General features: G+C 37.8%; 1 protein-coding gene across 3 annotated transcripts in view; it reads left to right on the forward strand.

Annotated features, from left to right (window-relative positions):
- The first annotated feature begins 2,118 nt into the window (after positions 1-2,118).
- Positions 2,119-14,730, forward strand: part of Fmo-1 (Flavin-containing monooxygenase 1) — a 31,490-nt gene continuing 18,878 nt past the window's right edge. For 2 of the 3 annotated variants that reach the window (XM_089734478.1, XM_028181206.2), the window contains exon 1: positions 10,758-10,969. In XM_089734478.1, the coding sequence (XP_089590604.1) occupies positions 10,758-10,969 (212 nt within the window). Of the gene's footprint in view, positions 2,315-10,757; positions 10,970-14,730 lie in introns of those variants that run through there. The other variant, XM_028181205.2, reaches the window with a different exon arrangement.

A 14,730-nucleotide genomic window follows, 5' to 3' on the forward strand; every position in this document is an offset into this window, starting at 1 on the left:
GGAAGACGGCTAGACTAGTGTTGTTGAATAAGTTACGATACTAATAATTTTATTGACATATTTCAATATGTAATCAAATTCAATTCAAAATGATTTATTTGCCAGAGACATGGTACATAATAATGGTATTATAAATTTTTAACATTCCAGCATGCTCTTAGTTGAATAGAAAGTGTGCAAATATAAAATAAATATAGAATTAATTGAAGATTACTAACATGTCAATTTATAATAAAACATTCATAAATTATAGTCATAAAGAATTTAATTACATTCATAATCCATTAAAATCATAAAATATTAGACTAATCAATTATATATTGTTATCTTTTAAACATTCACCAAGATCATAATAACATTTCCTTAAAAAAATTATATTTACATCGTTTTTGAATTGTCGATTCTCAAAGCAGTCTCAGAGCAATCTAATTGCATTTTGAAATGTTCTATTCCATGAGAGAATGTTCACGAAGGTCTGCAGTAGGGTTGCTAGAATTTTTTTCAGCCTATAAGTGGCAAATGCTTAAATTGGCAAAAAAATACGGGTATTTTACCCGGGACAAATAAAAAACAAAATTATATAGTGACATTCTTTTTTTTTTTTTATTTCTCCGAGGAGCAAGTCAGTTTTAAGATATTTTTATCGGTTTTAACATATTTATAAAAATCAATACAATTATAATCGTACGGTTCGAATACGGGACTGAGTCAGTCCCGTCCTGTCCGAAATAAGGGACGCCTGGCAACCCTAGTCTGCAGCGAGAGCTTATAGTGCTATAATCAGTGAGTTATAATGCAAGGCGAGGGATTAGTTTCATCAGACGCAGCCATCCAATTTCAAAAGAGCCCCCCGGAGCCCTTAGAGTTTACGTATCAATTAGTAAATTCATGGAACACTACAGTTCATTTTACACTAGACTGTCAACATAGTAGATATATTTATGAATAGTTGCAATGTAGGACAGCCAATCTGTGTCTGTATTAAAACTCTTTGTATGTTATGCTTGCCTAGTACGTTGTGTTAGTTAAAAATATTCTGATAAACGGAAAGGTTAGTTAGTTAGTTAGTTACCTAATTAATTATTATTAAAAAAAATATATTATTATTATTACATATTATATATTTTTATTAATATTTTAAAAAAAAGTTCTAAGCGATTTATCCTCAAACTCAGTAGGTACATGCTTTTATAGAAATACTAAATCAACTAGTGTGTATTATTTTACGGATAAATAAACGTTGTTAAGATCTACATAATAATAAATAAATAAAACACTTGAATATCTTTGTCTCTGTTTGAACTCTATCTTAAAAAAATTATGCAACCTTGTTTTTCCCGCCCATACAGTAAAATATAAAAAATAAAATGAATTAGGTAAATCAATCAAAATCCAGAGGCATCACGTATACTCGTGTATCCGATTTTCTATCATTGGACGAAACCTCATCAAAATATTTTCTCCCGGTTACGATTTCAAAATAGGTCGGTTTTATAAATAAAAAAGCCAACTTTTTCATTTCAGCAAAATAAGCTTTTTAACTGTCATCAAGGACAATCGAGTTTACAGCCCACTCAATGGTATGTGGTTTAGATCACCAAGTACACAGCGTTGCAGTTGCCCAAAAACTTACAACGTCTTTACCGTTTTATTGGTGGTATCTTACTGGTGGTAGGACCTCTTGTGAGTCCGCACGGGTAGGTACCACCACCCTGCCTATTTCTGCCGTGAAGCAGTAATGCGTTTCGGTTTGAAGGGCGGGGCAGCCGTTGTAACTATACTTGAGACCTTAGAACTTATATCTCAAGGTAGGTGGCGCAATTACGTTGTAGATGTCTACGGGCTCCAGTAACCACTTAACACCAGGTGAGCTGTGAGCTCGTCCAACCATCTAAGCAATAAATAAAAAAATAAATAAAAATATCACCTAAGAACAACATTTTGAAGCAATCAAAACTACGTGTTTCATGTTCCTATCTGACACCAGGGCGCTAGTGTAGGAGTGATAATAAAAAAATAAAAACAATAAAATGATCATAATTTTAAACTAGTTTTCTTCTAGAAAAGGTTTTAAATCCCTTTAAGAGTGCAGGCACATATTTAAAGCACGTGTGTAGCGTTCCCTCGATCATTGGCAACTTGCCTCTCCGTCTGTACAGTTCACCCTACTTAGAAATTGTGAATGTATTTTCAATACAGTGGTTTCATTTATTAAGATAAAACTCAAGGTTGCAAAAATTACTTTAATCCTATTCGAATACAAAGTGAATACAGTATATTTCAGTTAAAAGTGACATTTGCCAGTAAAACTAAGGTTAGTACAACAATTTAATTGCAATATTTATCGTTATTAGAAGTGTGAGATCAATAAACGCATATAAGGGCGATATTTTTCTGGTTTCCTGCAAAAATCTCTTTTATATATAGGCTCGTGTATTTTTGTTTATTTTTCGCCGCATTTCGACATAATAAATAATAATTTAAAAAAAAACTACAAAATACGCTTTTATAGAAGCCTGAGGTGTTTTTCAGGATATTATCAAAATAACCCTTCTTCTCATATCTGTTCATAAAATATTTATAACTACTGATACCATGCATACCACGGTTTTTTTTACAATAAAACCATTTTTTCTTACACTATTTTAAATTCACATTTATTAAAAAAAAAATATCTATTTTTTAGTTGGATTTTCTATAAAATCGTATTTGTTAGTTTTTTTAAACTACTATTTATTTATTTTTCATTTTTTAGTTGAATTTCATTTTTTCAATTTTTTTTTAAATGTTGCATTGTCATCGGTTCTTAATAAGTATACCAAATTTCGAGTGAATCCGACGTTTTGTAGGGGGTCAAAATCATGTTCAAAGATTCCGTTACAAACATACATACGTCTGAAGCTAATAAAAGCTTATTAAAAAATTACAAATTAACGTTATTAACGGGGGTAGGAAGTTATAGCCCGTTGAGATATCTACCACTATCCTGCATATTTCTATCGCGTTCCAATCTCAAGGATGGAACAGCATTTACGTACTAGGCTGCACTAAAAGTATCGGGAATGGAATATTTCCACTGTTCCTGTCATATTAAAATCTTTTTAATTGAAAACTCCTTGGTTTTAAAAATCGAATACCATTTATTTATTTCAAAAAAGATTCTCGGTCTTGTCACGAGGTTTTGTCAAACTTGTTTAGTCGTTGAGAAAATGGAATTGACTCGAGAAAATTCAAGAGCGATGATTTATTATGACTTTCGAAGTGGTTTAACACAAAAACAATGTGTTGACCGGATGATTTCTGCATTTGGTGATGAAGCCCCATCCAAAACCACAATTTATCGCTGGTTTGCTGAGTTTCAACGTGGACGTGTCAAAGCTCAGTGATGATCCCCGTCAAGGTCGTCCAAAAACTGCAGTCACCCAAGAAAACGTTGATGCTGTGCGTAAGCTGATTGAGGAAGATCGACATGTGACATACCGCGAAATTCAGGCAACTTTAGACATTGGCATGAGTCAAATACAAATAATCTTGCATGAACAATTAGGTGTAAAAAAGTTGTTTTCCCGATGGATACCGCATTCGCTCTGTGAAGAGCAAAAAGCGGCTCGCGTTACTTGGTGCGTCAGAACTCTCGAAAGATTCCACGCAGGATCCTCAAATACTGTATACAACATTGTATCAGGTGACGAATCCTGGATATACACGTACGAACCCGAAAGAAAAAACCAGTCACGAGTTTGAGTCTTCGAAAATGAGTTAAAGCCAACAAAATTGTTCGTTCACGGAGTGTTGCAAAAAAAATGGTGGCCACGTTTGTCTCCAAAACCGGCCATGTTACGACTATTCCTCTTGAGGGACAAAGAACGGTTAATGCAGAATGGTATGCTAGCATTTGTTTGCCACAGGTCGTTTCTGAACTCCGTAAAGAGAACTGCAACCGCCGCATCATCCTCCATCACGACAATGCGAGTTCTCACACCGCGCACAGAACAAAAGAGTTTTTAGAGCAAGAAAACATAGAATTATTAGACCATCCGCCGTACAGTCCCGACCTAAGCCCTAATGATTTCTATACTTTCCCTAAAATAAAGAATAAATTGCGTGGACAGAGATTTTCATCACCTGAAGAAGCTGTGGACGCCTACAAAACGGCCATTTTGGAGACCCCAACTTCCGAATGGAATGGTTGCTTCAATGATTGGTTCCATCGTATGGAAAAATGTGTCAAATTTCGCGGAAAATACTTCGAAAAGCAATAAATACATTTTTAAATAGTAATGTTGTGTCACTTCGTTAATTCCCGAAATTTTCAGTGCCGCCCTCGTAATACGTTCTTCCTCAAATATCAGTAGACCGGCAGTACTATGTGTGCTTAGTGCGAGTTTTTTAACGATCTCGATAACGTAAAAGTTAACTCGAATTGGTATGCTGTTGGAAAAGCGCCCCTGACGGTAAACGTAGGCAAACGTTCCAACTCCATATAAATTTGAGTTAACTTTTACGTTATCGAGATCGTTTAAAAAGTCGCACTAAGCACACTACTGGTATAATCGTCATATAAAACTCCTCGGTAGAGATGGGATATTCCAGGATACACAACCAAACCCCCATTAACTAAATATATCAAAACAATCGAGTTAAATAGTATTTTCTTACAGTTCGTTTTTAAAGATAATCCAGTAATAAAACACAGTGGAATTGAAGACATGAGTGGATGAAGGGGATATGATACAATTTGTTAATTTTGAGAATACGGGCAACAAACTCTTGTTACTTGTACTTTTCTTCGTAAATAGCTCCTTCATCACATGCAATTTCTAAAAATAGCCTTTATTCCCTCAGTTTTAAGGTCTAATATGGTTTATAGGCACATGACACTTTCATTCAATGTAAAAACTCAAAATTCTTAAAAATGGTAGTTAACCTCTTCATCCACTCATTTCTTCAATTATTTGAATATGCAACTAACAGACAGTATGTTATTTATTACCGATTCCTTATTCGAATTATCTTGAAGTTCATTGACCATTAAATACATCTAATTATTGTTAGTGCATCATCTTTAATGGTGATTGATAACATTTTCTAATTAAATACAGTTTAAGTGCTATAGTTTATTTTAATGGACTGAGTAACGCATTATCCATCGATTGCTAAGTATTTAACGGATCGACCCTACAATATCTATGCAATATATATAAAAATGGATTGCTGTTCGTTAGTCTCGCTAAAACTCGTGAACGCTTGGACCGATTTGGCTAATTTTGATCTTGAATTATTTGTGGAAGTCCAGGGAAGGTTTAAAAGGTAGATAAATATGAAAATACTCGGAATTAAATAAAAATAACAATTTTGCTTTTCCTTTGATGTGTCCTCCGTCGGACGGATTCCTTTTGTTTGTTTTAGGTTTATTTTATACAAAAGTTTAGGTCTTTTATTTCTCGATTGAGGCACTACGAAGTCTGCCGGGTCAGCTAGTAATAGATAAAAGTAGCATTTAAGATTGTTCACATTTCCGCTGGCGGACATTAAGGGTAGGGAGGATTTGCTTCTTGTATTGTTCAGCGGACCACTAGTGAACATTTTGGTGTCTTAAAATATGACACTATTTGTAAGACAGGAGACTGTGACAAACATAAATTTGTAAATGTTTTTGACGGGGCAGACGATTGAGTACAACTGAGACTTTTTTTTATTGCCAATGTAGGCAAATGAGCATACGGCCCACCTGATGATGAGTGGTTACCGACGCCCATGGACTTCAGCAATGCCAGGGGCAGAGCCAAGCCGCTGCCTACAGCCAAGCCGCTACCTACCTTTAAAGTTAATGTCTCAATTTTGCTGGTTGCAATCATATTATAGTATCAAAGGTTCTCAGTGATCATTTAACAGCAACTGGGCCGTCAGTTTGTTCGCCTATTTACTGCCTAAGCTCACCCAATAAAAATAACAGTAGTATCAGTGTAACTTCATTATTCTTGGGTTCACACACACACGTATTATCATTCTCATACCAGTGAACCAAGTGTGATGTCAAGTCGTCATGGCCTAAGGGATAAGACGCCCCGTGAATGTATTTGTATCGAGCGGTGCGACTGAGCCGGTGCTCAACTACCGCAGGCAGGTTTTTTTTTTTTTAATTAAGTATGTACTAAGCATTGGTACATATGCACTAAGGAAAACGTGGTTTGCTCGCAAAGACGTAATAAAAAAACTTCAAGTGTTTGTGAATAAATGCCTGCAGCAAATTTTGAAAATCTGTTGACCTGAGACGATCGCTAAAAAAGAGCTGTATAGCATCACCAAGCAGAACTAGATTCTTACGCGGAAGTGGAATTGGATTGGTCATACATTAAGAAAGCCCTATACCCACTTATTCAAGAGAGCACTGACCTGGCAATGTCTGGCAAGAGGAAGAGAGGCCGTCCCAGAACAACTTGGCGTCGCTCGGTGGAGCGAGAACTGGGCGTCTTGGGCATGACGTGGGAGGAGCCCACAGTGAGCCCAAGACCGATGTTAATGGAAGGATTTGATCCGAGCTCTACACCCCAGCAGAGGGTAATAGGAAAGAAACAAGAAGAAGATGTTAAGCATAAAACTCACAAATGACTTCCACGATGAAATGTAATAAAAATAAAGGCAAAAAAATTATAACTTGCGTGATTACTGCTGGTAGGGCGTAGTACCAGTCCGCACGAATAGGTACCACCACCACGCCTATTTCAGTCGCGAAGCCCAGGTTCGTTTTAACTTGAATGTCTTAATACGTTGTTAATGTTTATCCGGTAACCAATCAATACCAGGCGGGACGTGAACTCGTTTACCAGTCTCAGATAAAAAAAATATATATTTATTACATACTAGCTGACCCGGCAGACTTCGTAGTACCTCAATCGATAAATAAAGGACCTAAACTTTTGTATAAAATAAACATCAAAGAAAAACAAAATTGTTATTTTTATTTAATTCCGAGCATTTTCATATTTATCTACCTTTTAAACCTTCTCTGGACTTTCACAAATAATTCAAGACCAAAATTAGCCAAATCGGTCCTACAGTTCTCATGTTTTAGCGAGACTAACGAACAGCAATTCTTTTACCTAGTCAGGTCATAAATTCTGTCACATGTTTAATGTAAAATAATTGAAACAAGTTTATTCATTATGTAACCATTCATATACCAAAATGAACTTAACAAAACATAGATTCTTATGACACTAAAGTTTATTCAAAATGACCTCCGTGATTTTGAATACAGGCCTTCAATCTGCGCGGCCAGTCGTCTATCGCAGCACGAACGAGGTCCATGTCAATATCGGCGGCTGCCTTAATCAAGGATGTCTTGAGTGACTCCAAATTGGGATGAGGCTTTGAGCACGCCTTTTCCTCTAAGCGTTGCCATATCTTGTAATCTAACGGATTCAAATCTGGACTGGAGGAGGGCCAGTCTTCGTGCCGGATGAAGTCGATTTCACGCGCCGCCAGCCAGTCTTGTGTGCTCTTCGCTCTATCAGCTGGCGCCGAATCTTGTTGGAATACCCAGTGCCTGTTATTGAACATGGTATGAGAAACAGGTTCCACAAGGTTCGTCAGGACTGTATTTTGATACACAACTGCATTCGTTTTTACACCTTTCTTACAAAAATGTACCTCTATTAAGCCCCAATAAGAAAATACCAACCATACCATGAGCGAGGATGGAAAATGACCTCGTTGGACACGCGGAATACGGTTGCTCTCTTCTTCACTACTGTGTGCGTACACCTTATCATTTTGTTTGTTGTAGCTCTCTTCTATTTTCTCTTCTTCTCTATTTTTCTCTTTTTTTCTCTTTTTCTATTTTTCTCTTCTTTTTTCGGATGAAAAAATTTTTCATCCGAAAAAAGAATTTCCCGATATTTTTTTCCCGCGTACCGCTTCAACAAAGCGCGGCATCTCTTCAGTCTCAGATCCATTAGACGAGCATTCAAACGATGTCCTGTTTTTCTTCGATATGCCCGAAGCCCTATATCTTCATTTAACACCCTTTTCACCGTGGTTCTGCTTAACCCCATCTGAAGGGCCAACAGTTTCTGCTTACGTTTGGGATTTCTTTGAATTCGCGCCTTCACAGCTTTTATCACTGCTGGAATCCTAACAGACCGAGGGCGACCACTTCTTGACCTGTCATCTACACTAGAGTCTTCATTGTATCGTTTGATGGTACGATAAACGAATCTTTTGGTTATATTCAAATTTTTCAGTATGTTAAAAATTTGAATTGGCGCGTAACCGCAACGATGCAACGCAATAACTGCAACACGGTCTTCTTTAAGCGTCCACTCCATATTTAAAAATGAGTAAAATTCTAAAAGTATACATTTTTATTTTCATGAACAATTCGAAATTCGAATTCAATAAACTTTTTTGTGGCCAGCATTCTAAAAGAAAAGTTTTTACTAATACTTATGACCTGACTAGGTATATGTGTATATATAGATTTTTACCCGGCCTAGTGGTTAATGATCCTAATTAATACGTTGAAGATCATCTTTGCTTGGCCTTGTGTTCGTATGTGTGTCGGATATATACAAAAAACAATTCCAACTTGTGGCCGCCGAACGTTGAATGTTTTATCTATTTAATTTCTATTCGTTAATAGCGTTGGTGCAGACGAGACCCGGCCGCATCTTATCACACTGTAATTGATTAGTCTGTTTGTTTTTGTATCTCGTTTATCGACACGCGTCTATATCGATAATTGAACTTCACTACAGGAAATTTTATCACCAGGCCGTGAGCCCGTGATTTTACTAGCTCCGTGTTTCAGTGGTTGGCGCTCCTTACAGCTGATTCCGAGGGCCGTGGGGGTTCGATTATCACGTCAAGCAAACTTTCGTGTGACGAAAGAATTTGTTGGCTCATTTTGTGGGTGTTTAATTTTTTTATATAAGCTCGTATAAGTGGCCATATCAGTTTCCAGTTCCCATAATACAAGGAATCCCAGTTAGGGGCTAAATGTTTCTGTCATTTGTTATATTATTATTTCAATGAGGTAATATTGTAAGCTCGCAAGGAATCGAACCATCCGTCATATGTTCCGATTTGAAGAGTGGAATGGCGTTTACAGAATTGAAATTTCTACTTCATGTCTTAAAGCGGCATTCACATTGATGTCCACGGTCGCTATAAGCCGGAAACCGACAAATAAAAACAGGATATTAATATATCCACCGTTCAGCTGAAGCCTGCATTAAAATATTAGTTGTTGTAATTAGAACAAAAATAATTGATGAAGGATCCTGTATATTAATCAGATGTACCTACTGTTAATTTAAACCAAATAAGGCCAATATCGGTTAAGCAGCGTATTTATTGGTTCGAACAAACAAGGCAAGATGTATCTTACTTCCGTTTACATCCGGAAACGTCGCCAATGACTATGACTGTGTATAAATTCCACTATTTCTCGTCGCGTAAGATGTTCAGACAATTGAAGGAAAGCGCCCGCAAACAAAACCTAATTGAAGCCACTTTTACGGCTCAATTCTTTTCGACGTGCTGAATACTCAGTATACATATAAGATAGTAGACGATAATGAGCTTTAATGCTTTTAAAGCATGCGCTATGAGCCGACGAGTTCAGGTTCCAACAGTTGTTCAAGGGCTACCTGAACTGATAAGCACCGTCGTCCATCCTACGACATCATTGGAAGGAGTCAATATTTTACAAGGACTACCCTATCATTCAGGAGATAGAAGTGTGGTGACACCCCGTGCGAGTGGTCAGAACATACCACCAGAGGCTTTAAGGGAAATCAAGGGCTGATCAGGAAGAGTTCGGAAACGCGAGGGGTATTGTTATTGTTACGCCGGTAAGAGCAACGCCATCTATTGTCGAATAGCGGAATCACATATCTAGCCTTTTTGAGAATGTTCTCAATAATTCTAGGGATGTTGTATCGACTATCAAAACGTTGCAGATATGACACGGAAGCAGTTAGTAATCGGAACTACTCGAAGCGAAACAGCGAACGGATCACCTGAAGCGAAGCGGAAGAAGCTAATTACGAATTGTTAAATGCTCTAAGTGTTAAATAGAGTTTTAATTTATACTTCGGTAGAATTTTTATTCATCCCGAATCTAGAAGTAGCCAGTGTCGCCGTCCAATATTCCATTATGAACAGTCTAATAGAGAATAATCGCTGTAGAAGAGCCCACTGAGTTTCTCGCCGGATCTTCTCAGTGGGTCGCGTTTTCGATCCGGTGGTAGATTCTGCGAAGCACTGCCCTTGCTAGGGTTCATATTAGCGATGATATGGTCTCTCAGACCATCAGCTTGGGTAGGAAAAAAAAAGATGTGTGGTATCGTGGGACACCGGATAGGAACAAAGTTCCTTATTATAAAAATATTAATTTTAACTTTTATTCGAGGTATAAAGAAAATCATTATTCGGGTATACATTTCTTTTGTGATTTTTTATTGATAAAAAAAAACGACTTTACAAAGTTATCAACTTTATTTATTCACAATGATTTATAAATATATATAATAATAATATACAAAGAAACAGCTATTTATATGAATAATAATAATAACCGTCATCACTTAGACACTGTATAGCCATCATACTAAGACTATACATAAATAATAAAAATCTTACGTTACGGACGTTTTTTTGCCGGTTAGGGTACCACACCGCATCGTCCCATAAGGAACTTCGTTCCAAAAAGTTGTAGAAGCCTCTGATCTCAAATTAACCTTAAATTACAAATGTTGTTCTCAGCTATGGTACGTGTCTGCGTCATCGGGGCTGGAGCGGCTGGCGTCTGCGCTGCTCGCCACCTCCTCGTGGAGCCCTGCGTGGACCACGTGGACATCTTCGAGCAGGCCAGTCAGCTGGGCGGGACGTGGGTGTACACTGAGAAAGTCGGCTATGATGACTTCGGTCTGCCCATTCACAGCAGCATGTATAAGAGCTTAAGGTAAGGAAATACTTCATATCATTCATTGTGCCCTAGTAGATTAAGATAGGCAGGCAGCGGCTTGGGTCTGCGCCTGGCATTGCTGAAGTCCATGGGCGACGGTAACCACTCACCATCAGGTGGGCCGTCTGCCTACAAGGGCAATAAAAAAAAAATACTTCTTTTAATGATACCAAGTACCTACTTATCTATTTAATTATGTTATCGTCTAATTTGGTCCGGTTAAATCATTCTAAGATTTCTGCATACGAAAAAGTTTTCACCCAAACAAAACGATCGTACCCTTCCATCTCCCCGGCGTGGCTTATAGAATTCAAGACTGGTGGGAACTTTTCTAAAGTAACTGTTGGGTGTAAAGGAAACTAAAAGTAAATACTTTTCGATTCTATGGGCTCCTGGTATCACAAAACTGAAAACCCATTTTTTTATGTAGATTTCGACGATGTTGAAACATTTCGCCCCATTTTGTTACATCGTGGAGCAATACTGCAACCGATAAATGTTGCAAACGAAACACGCGTTATCTGTTTTCACCTAAAATCCACTCTCGGTCGTTAGATACCGCTTGAGGTCGGAGGCTATCGGTGTTAACATCGCTACTTGTGTTCCCGCTTCTAGAAAATTATTGTGATTCGCCTCCTTACATTGATGGTGTCCTGGTAGTTAAAATAAATATTTATTTAGATGCGAACGCCTTTGACACAGGAGGTCGAACTCTTTTTGACACCGGAGGTCCGAAGTCTTTTTGGAACGAAGTTCCTTATCGCGCGTTGTGAAAGGGGGCTAGACGGAAAAAATTCTTACGAAAAGTTGTCACGACACTTTTTGCTATAAATTCTTACGAAAAGTTGTCACGACACTTTTTGCTATAGTAAGCTATTGTGAGCTGTGCGGCGTCGCATGTTTCTCTGTCTGTCTGTCTGTCTCTCTCTCTGTCTCTCTCTCTCTCTTTATTCATACCTCGAATAGAACTTTAAATTAATATTTTTATAATTGGGAACTTCGTTCCTATCCGGTGTCCCACGACACCACACATCTTTTTTTACTATATTAGGCTACCTCACCCTCTGTGGCGGTATACGACAAAACGAAGAACTTCCAGAGAGTGGGTGAAATTACTCCATAGACCGTCGAATGTCGATCCATAGCGCTATAACATATCCTTTTTCAAACGAGGCTTGTGGAGAGTACTTAACGGTAGGCAGCGGCTTGGCTCTGTCGCTGGCATTGCTGAAATCCATGGGTGACGGTAACTACTCATTATCAGGTGGGCCGAATGTTCGTCTAAATATATTAAGTGTATAATCTATGGTTCGTCTGCATACAAGAGCAATAAAAAAAATTGTTGTTCGAAGTTGTATATATGCAAGCTTATCTTGAAAATGTCGTAAGCGAGATCCAGGCAGCTGTCAAATATCTTGCGTTATATGATGGCTACCCGCTAAATCACTCCCCTCCCAGACCGGAGGTCGTGTGATTAAATAAGCGTTGGCCTTGCTGAGATTAGCCTGCAATGCAATGCGTATTGTTTTTAACAAATCACGCACGGTTATCCGGCTCCTATTTAGGATCCCCCGTGTTATGGATACCAGAGACTGATAAACATACTTATATACGTTTTTTTTTATTGTTAGATGGGTGCACGAGCTCACAGCCCACCTGGTCTTAAGTGGTTACTGGAGCCCATAGACATCTGTGACGTAAATGCGCCACCCACCTTGAGATATAAGTTCTAAGGTCTCAAGTCTAGTTACAACGGCTGCCCCACCCTTCAAACCGAAACGCATTACTCCTTCACGGTAGAAATAGGCAGGGTGGTGGTACCTATCCGCGCGGACTCACAAGAGGTCCTATCACCAGTAATTACGCAAATTAAAATTGGCGAGTTTGATTTTTATCACACGATGTTTTTCCTTGTACGTATATATACGAGCACTTTGAGAATTGAACAGACGGAACATGAGAGATATTGTCACATTAAAAAAAAACGGAAACCTTATTATGATTATCTCTTGTATTTATCCAAGTCTTTTATTAATCTATGGTGGTTCCCTATAATCTATGTTCTTGCCACCGTTCTATTTGTTACTACTCCGAAGCATTCGGGCACTATAACCATAGATAATACACTTAATATTTGACTATAACCTTTGCTCCGAAGGATAGCTCAGTCCTCGAACTTATCTCAAAAATGAATTCATATTTTGGAGTCTATCTCACAAAGTTGTACCGTAAACTTGACTTCTACGCTAAGATAAACGCGCAGCGACCAGAATATTCTACCGCATTGCAGCCGATAAAGGCAAAATTAATCTCATTTCGAAGCGACCACATTCCAGATCCATCAGGAATGTGTTCGTGTAAACCAAGGTTGGTTTTGTTTGTGTTCGCACTGTTTACTGCACATTAATTAACGTTTTATTCAATATAAACGATAAAGGGTCGCAAACGGAGGGTCAACAATGTTTAAAAACATTCAATAAAGAATCGTGATATATAAATAACATTTTAATCTGTCTGTGTGATTATTGCGAGTTTCTTAACGTTCTCGATAGCGTAAAAGTTAAGTTAATTTTTTATGCAGTTGGAATAGCGCCCCTACCGGCAAACGTGCGCAATTTTTTTTTCCTACCTAAGCTGTTTTTTTTTTTCCTACCTAAGCTTATAGCCTTAGGGGCTATTTCAGCGTAACCCTAATGTTTGTAGGTGAGCTCGCGGGGCTCAAACCTGACGACGTTGCTAACACGAACCCTAGCAAGAGCCGTGCTTCGCAGAATCTACCACCGGATCGGAAACGCGACCCACTGAGAAGATCCGGCGAGAAACTCAGTGGGCTGTGTCTGAGGGTTGCGTACGCAAACGATCCCATTCCATACAAATATGAGCTAACTTTTACGCTATCGAGAACGTTAAAAAACTCGCACTAAGCTTACAGATCATTGAATCGTCGTGGCGAAGCTTGGGGGAGGCTTGTGTCCGGGAGTGGTCGTCTGTGGACTGAAAGATAGATAGATCATTGAATGCCGAGATGTTTTCTTATTAAGATAGAACTACCCCCAAAATTTCTACGATGAAAATTGCGTCGCGTTATAGTTAAAATAATTGTATGAATCAAATCTGTTTTAAGCGAGAAACAACAAAAGCGTCACAATCGAATGGAATGAATAAGATTTCGTATTATCTTCCTTTTTGCGTGAACCGTAGACACAATTAAAACTACTTGTACGGTTTATTATTATCTTTTTATTATTTCCGACGCATCGAATACTTTAAATCAAAAAATATATATATATATAATATATATACATAATAATATATATGTGAGAAATAATACAGTTCGTCACTCTTCAATCGTCCGTGACTACGAAAACTGAAGTATGGTGTACGAAACGCTTGAATTTATTAAATTAATACAATACGAACGCAAGATTAAATCGTAAAAGTAATTTTATTTATAAACTAGCGACCCGCCCTCGCTTCGCTTCGGAAACATAATTTTTTATTATTGATAGCTGAGTCCCGCAATGTTAACCGCGGGTAAGGCCGCGGGGCGAAGCTTGTCTAAAAAAATTAGCCTAAGTTACTTCTTATATAATCAGCTACTTATCAGTGAAAGTCTCGTCAAAATTGGTCTAGCCGTTCCAGAGATTACCCGGAACAAACAAACAGACAGACAAAAATTGTAAAAAATGTTATTTTGGTGTATGTACCGTATAATATATAATAATATATTCATAAGCATGTAGTAAAAAGCGGTTATT

Source organism: Bombyx mandarina, chromosome 17, assembly GCF_030267445.1.
Source record: "Bombyx mandarina strain Sakado chromosome 17, ASM3026744v2".
Classification (NCBI taxonomy): Eukaryota; Metazoa; Arthropoda; class Insecta; order Lepidoptera; family Bombycidae; genus Bombyx; species Bombyx mandarina.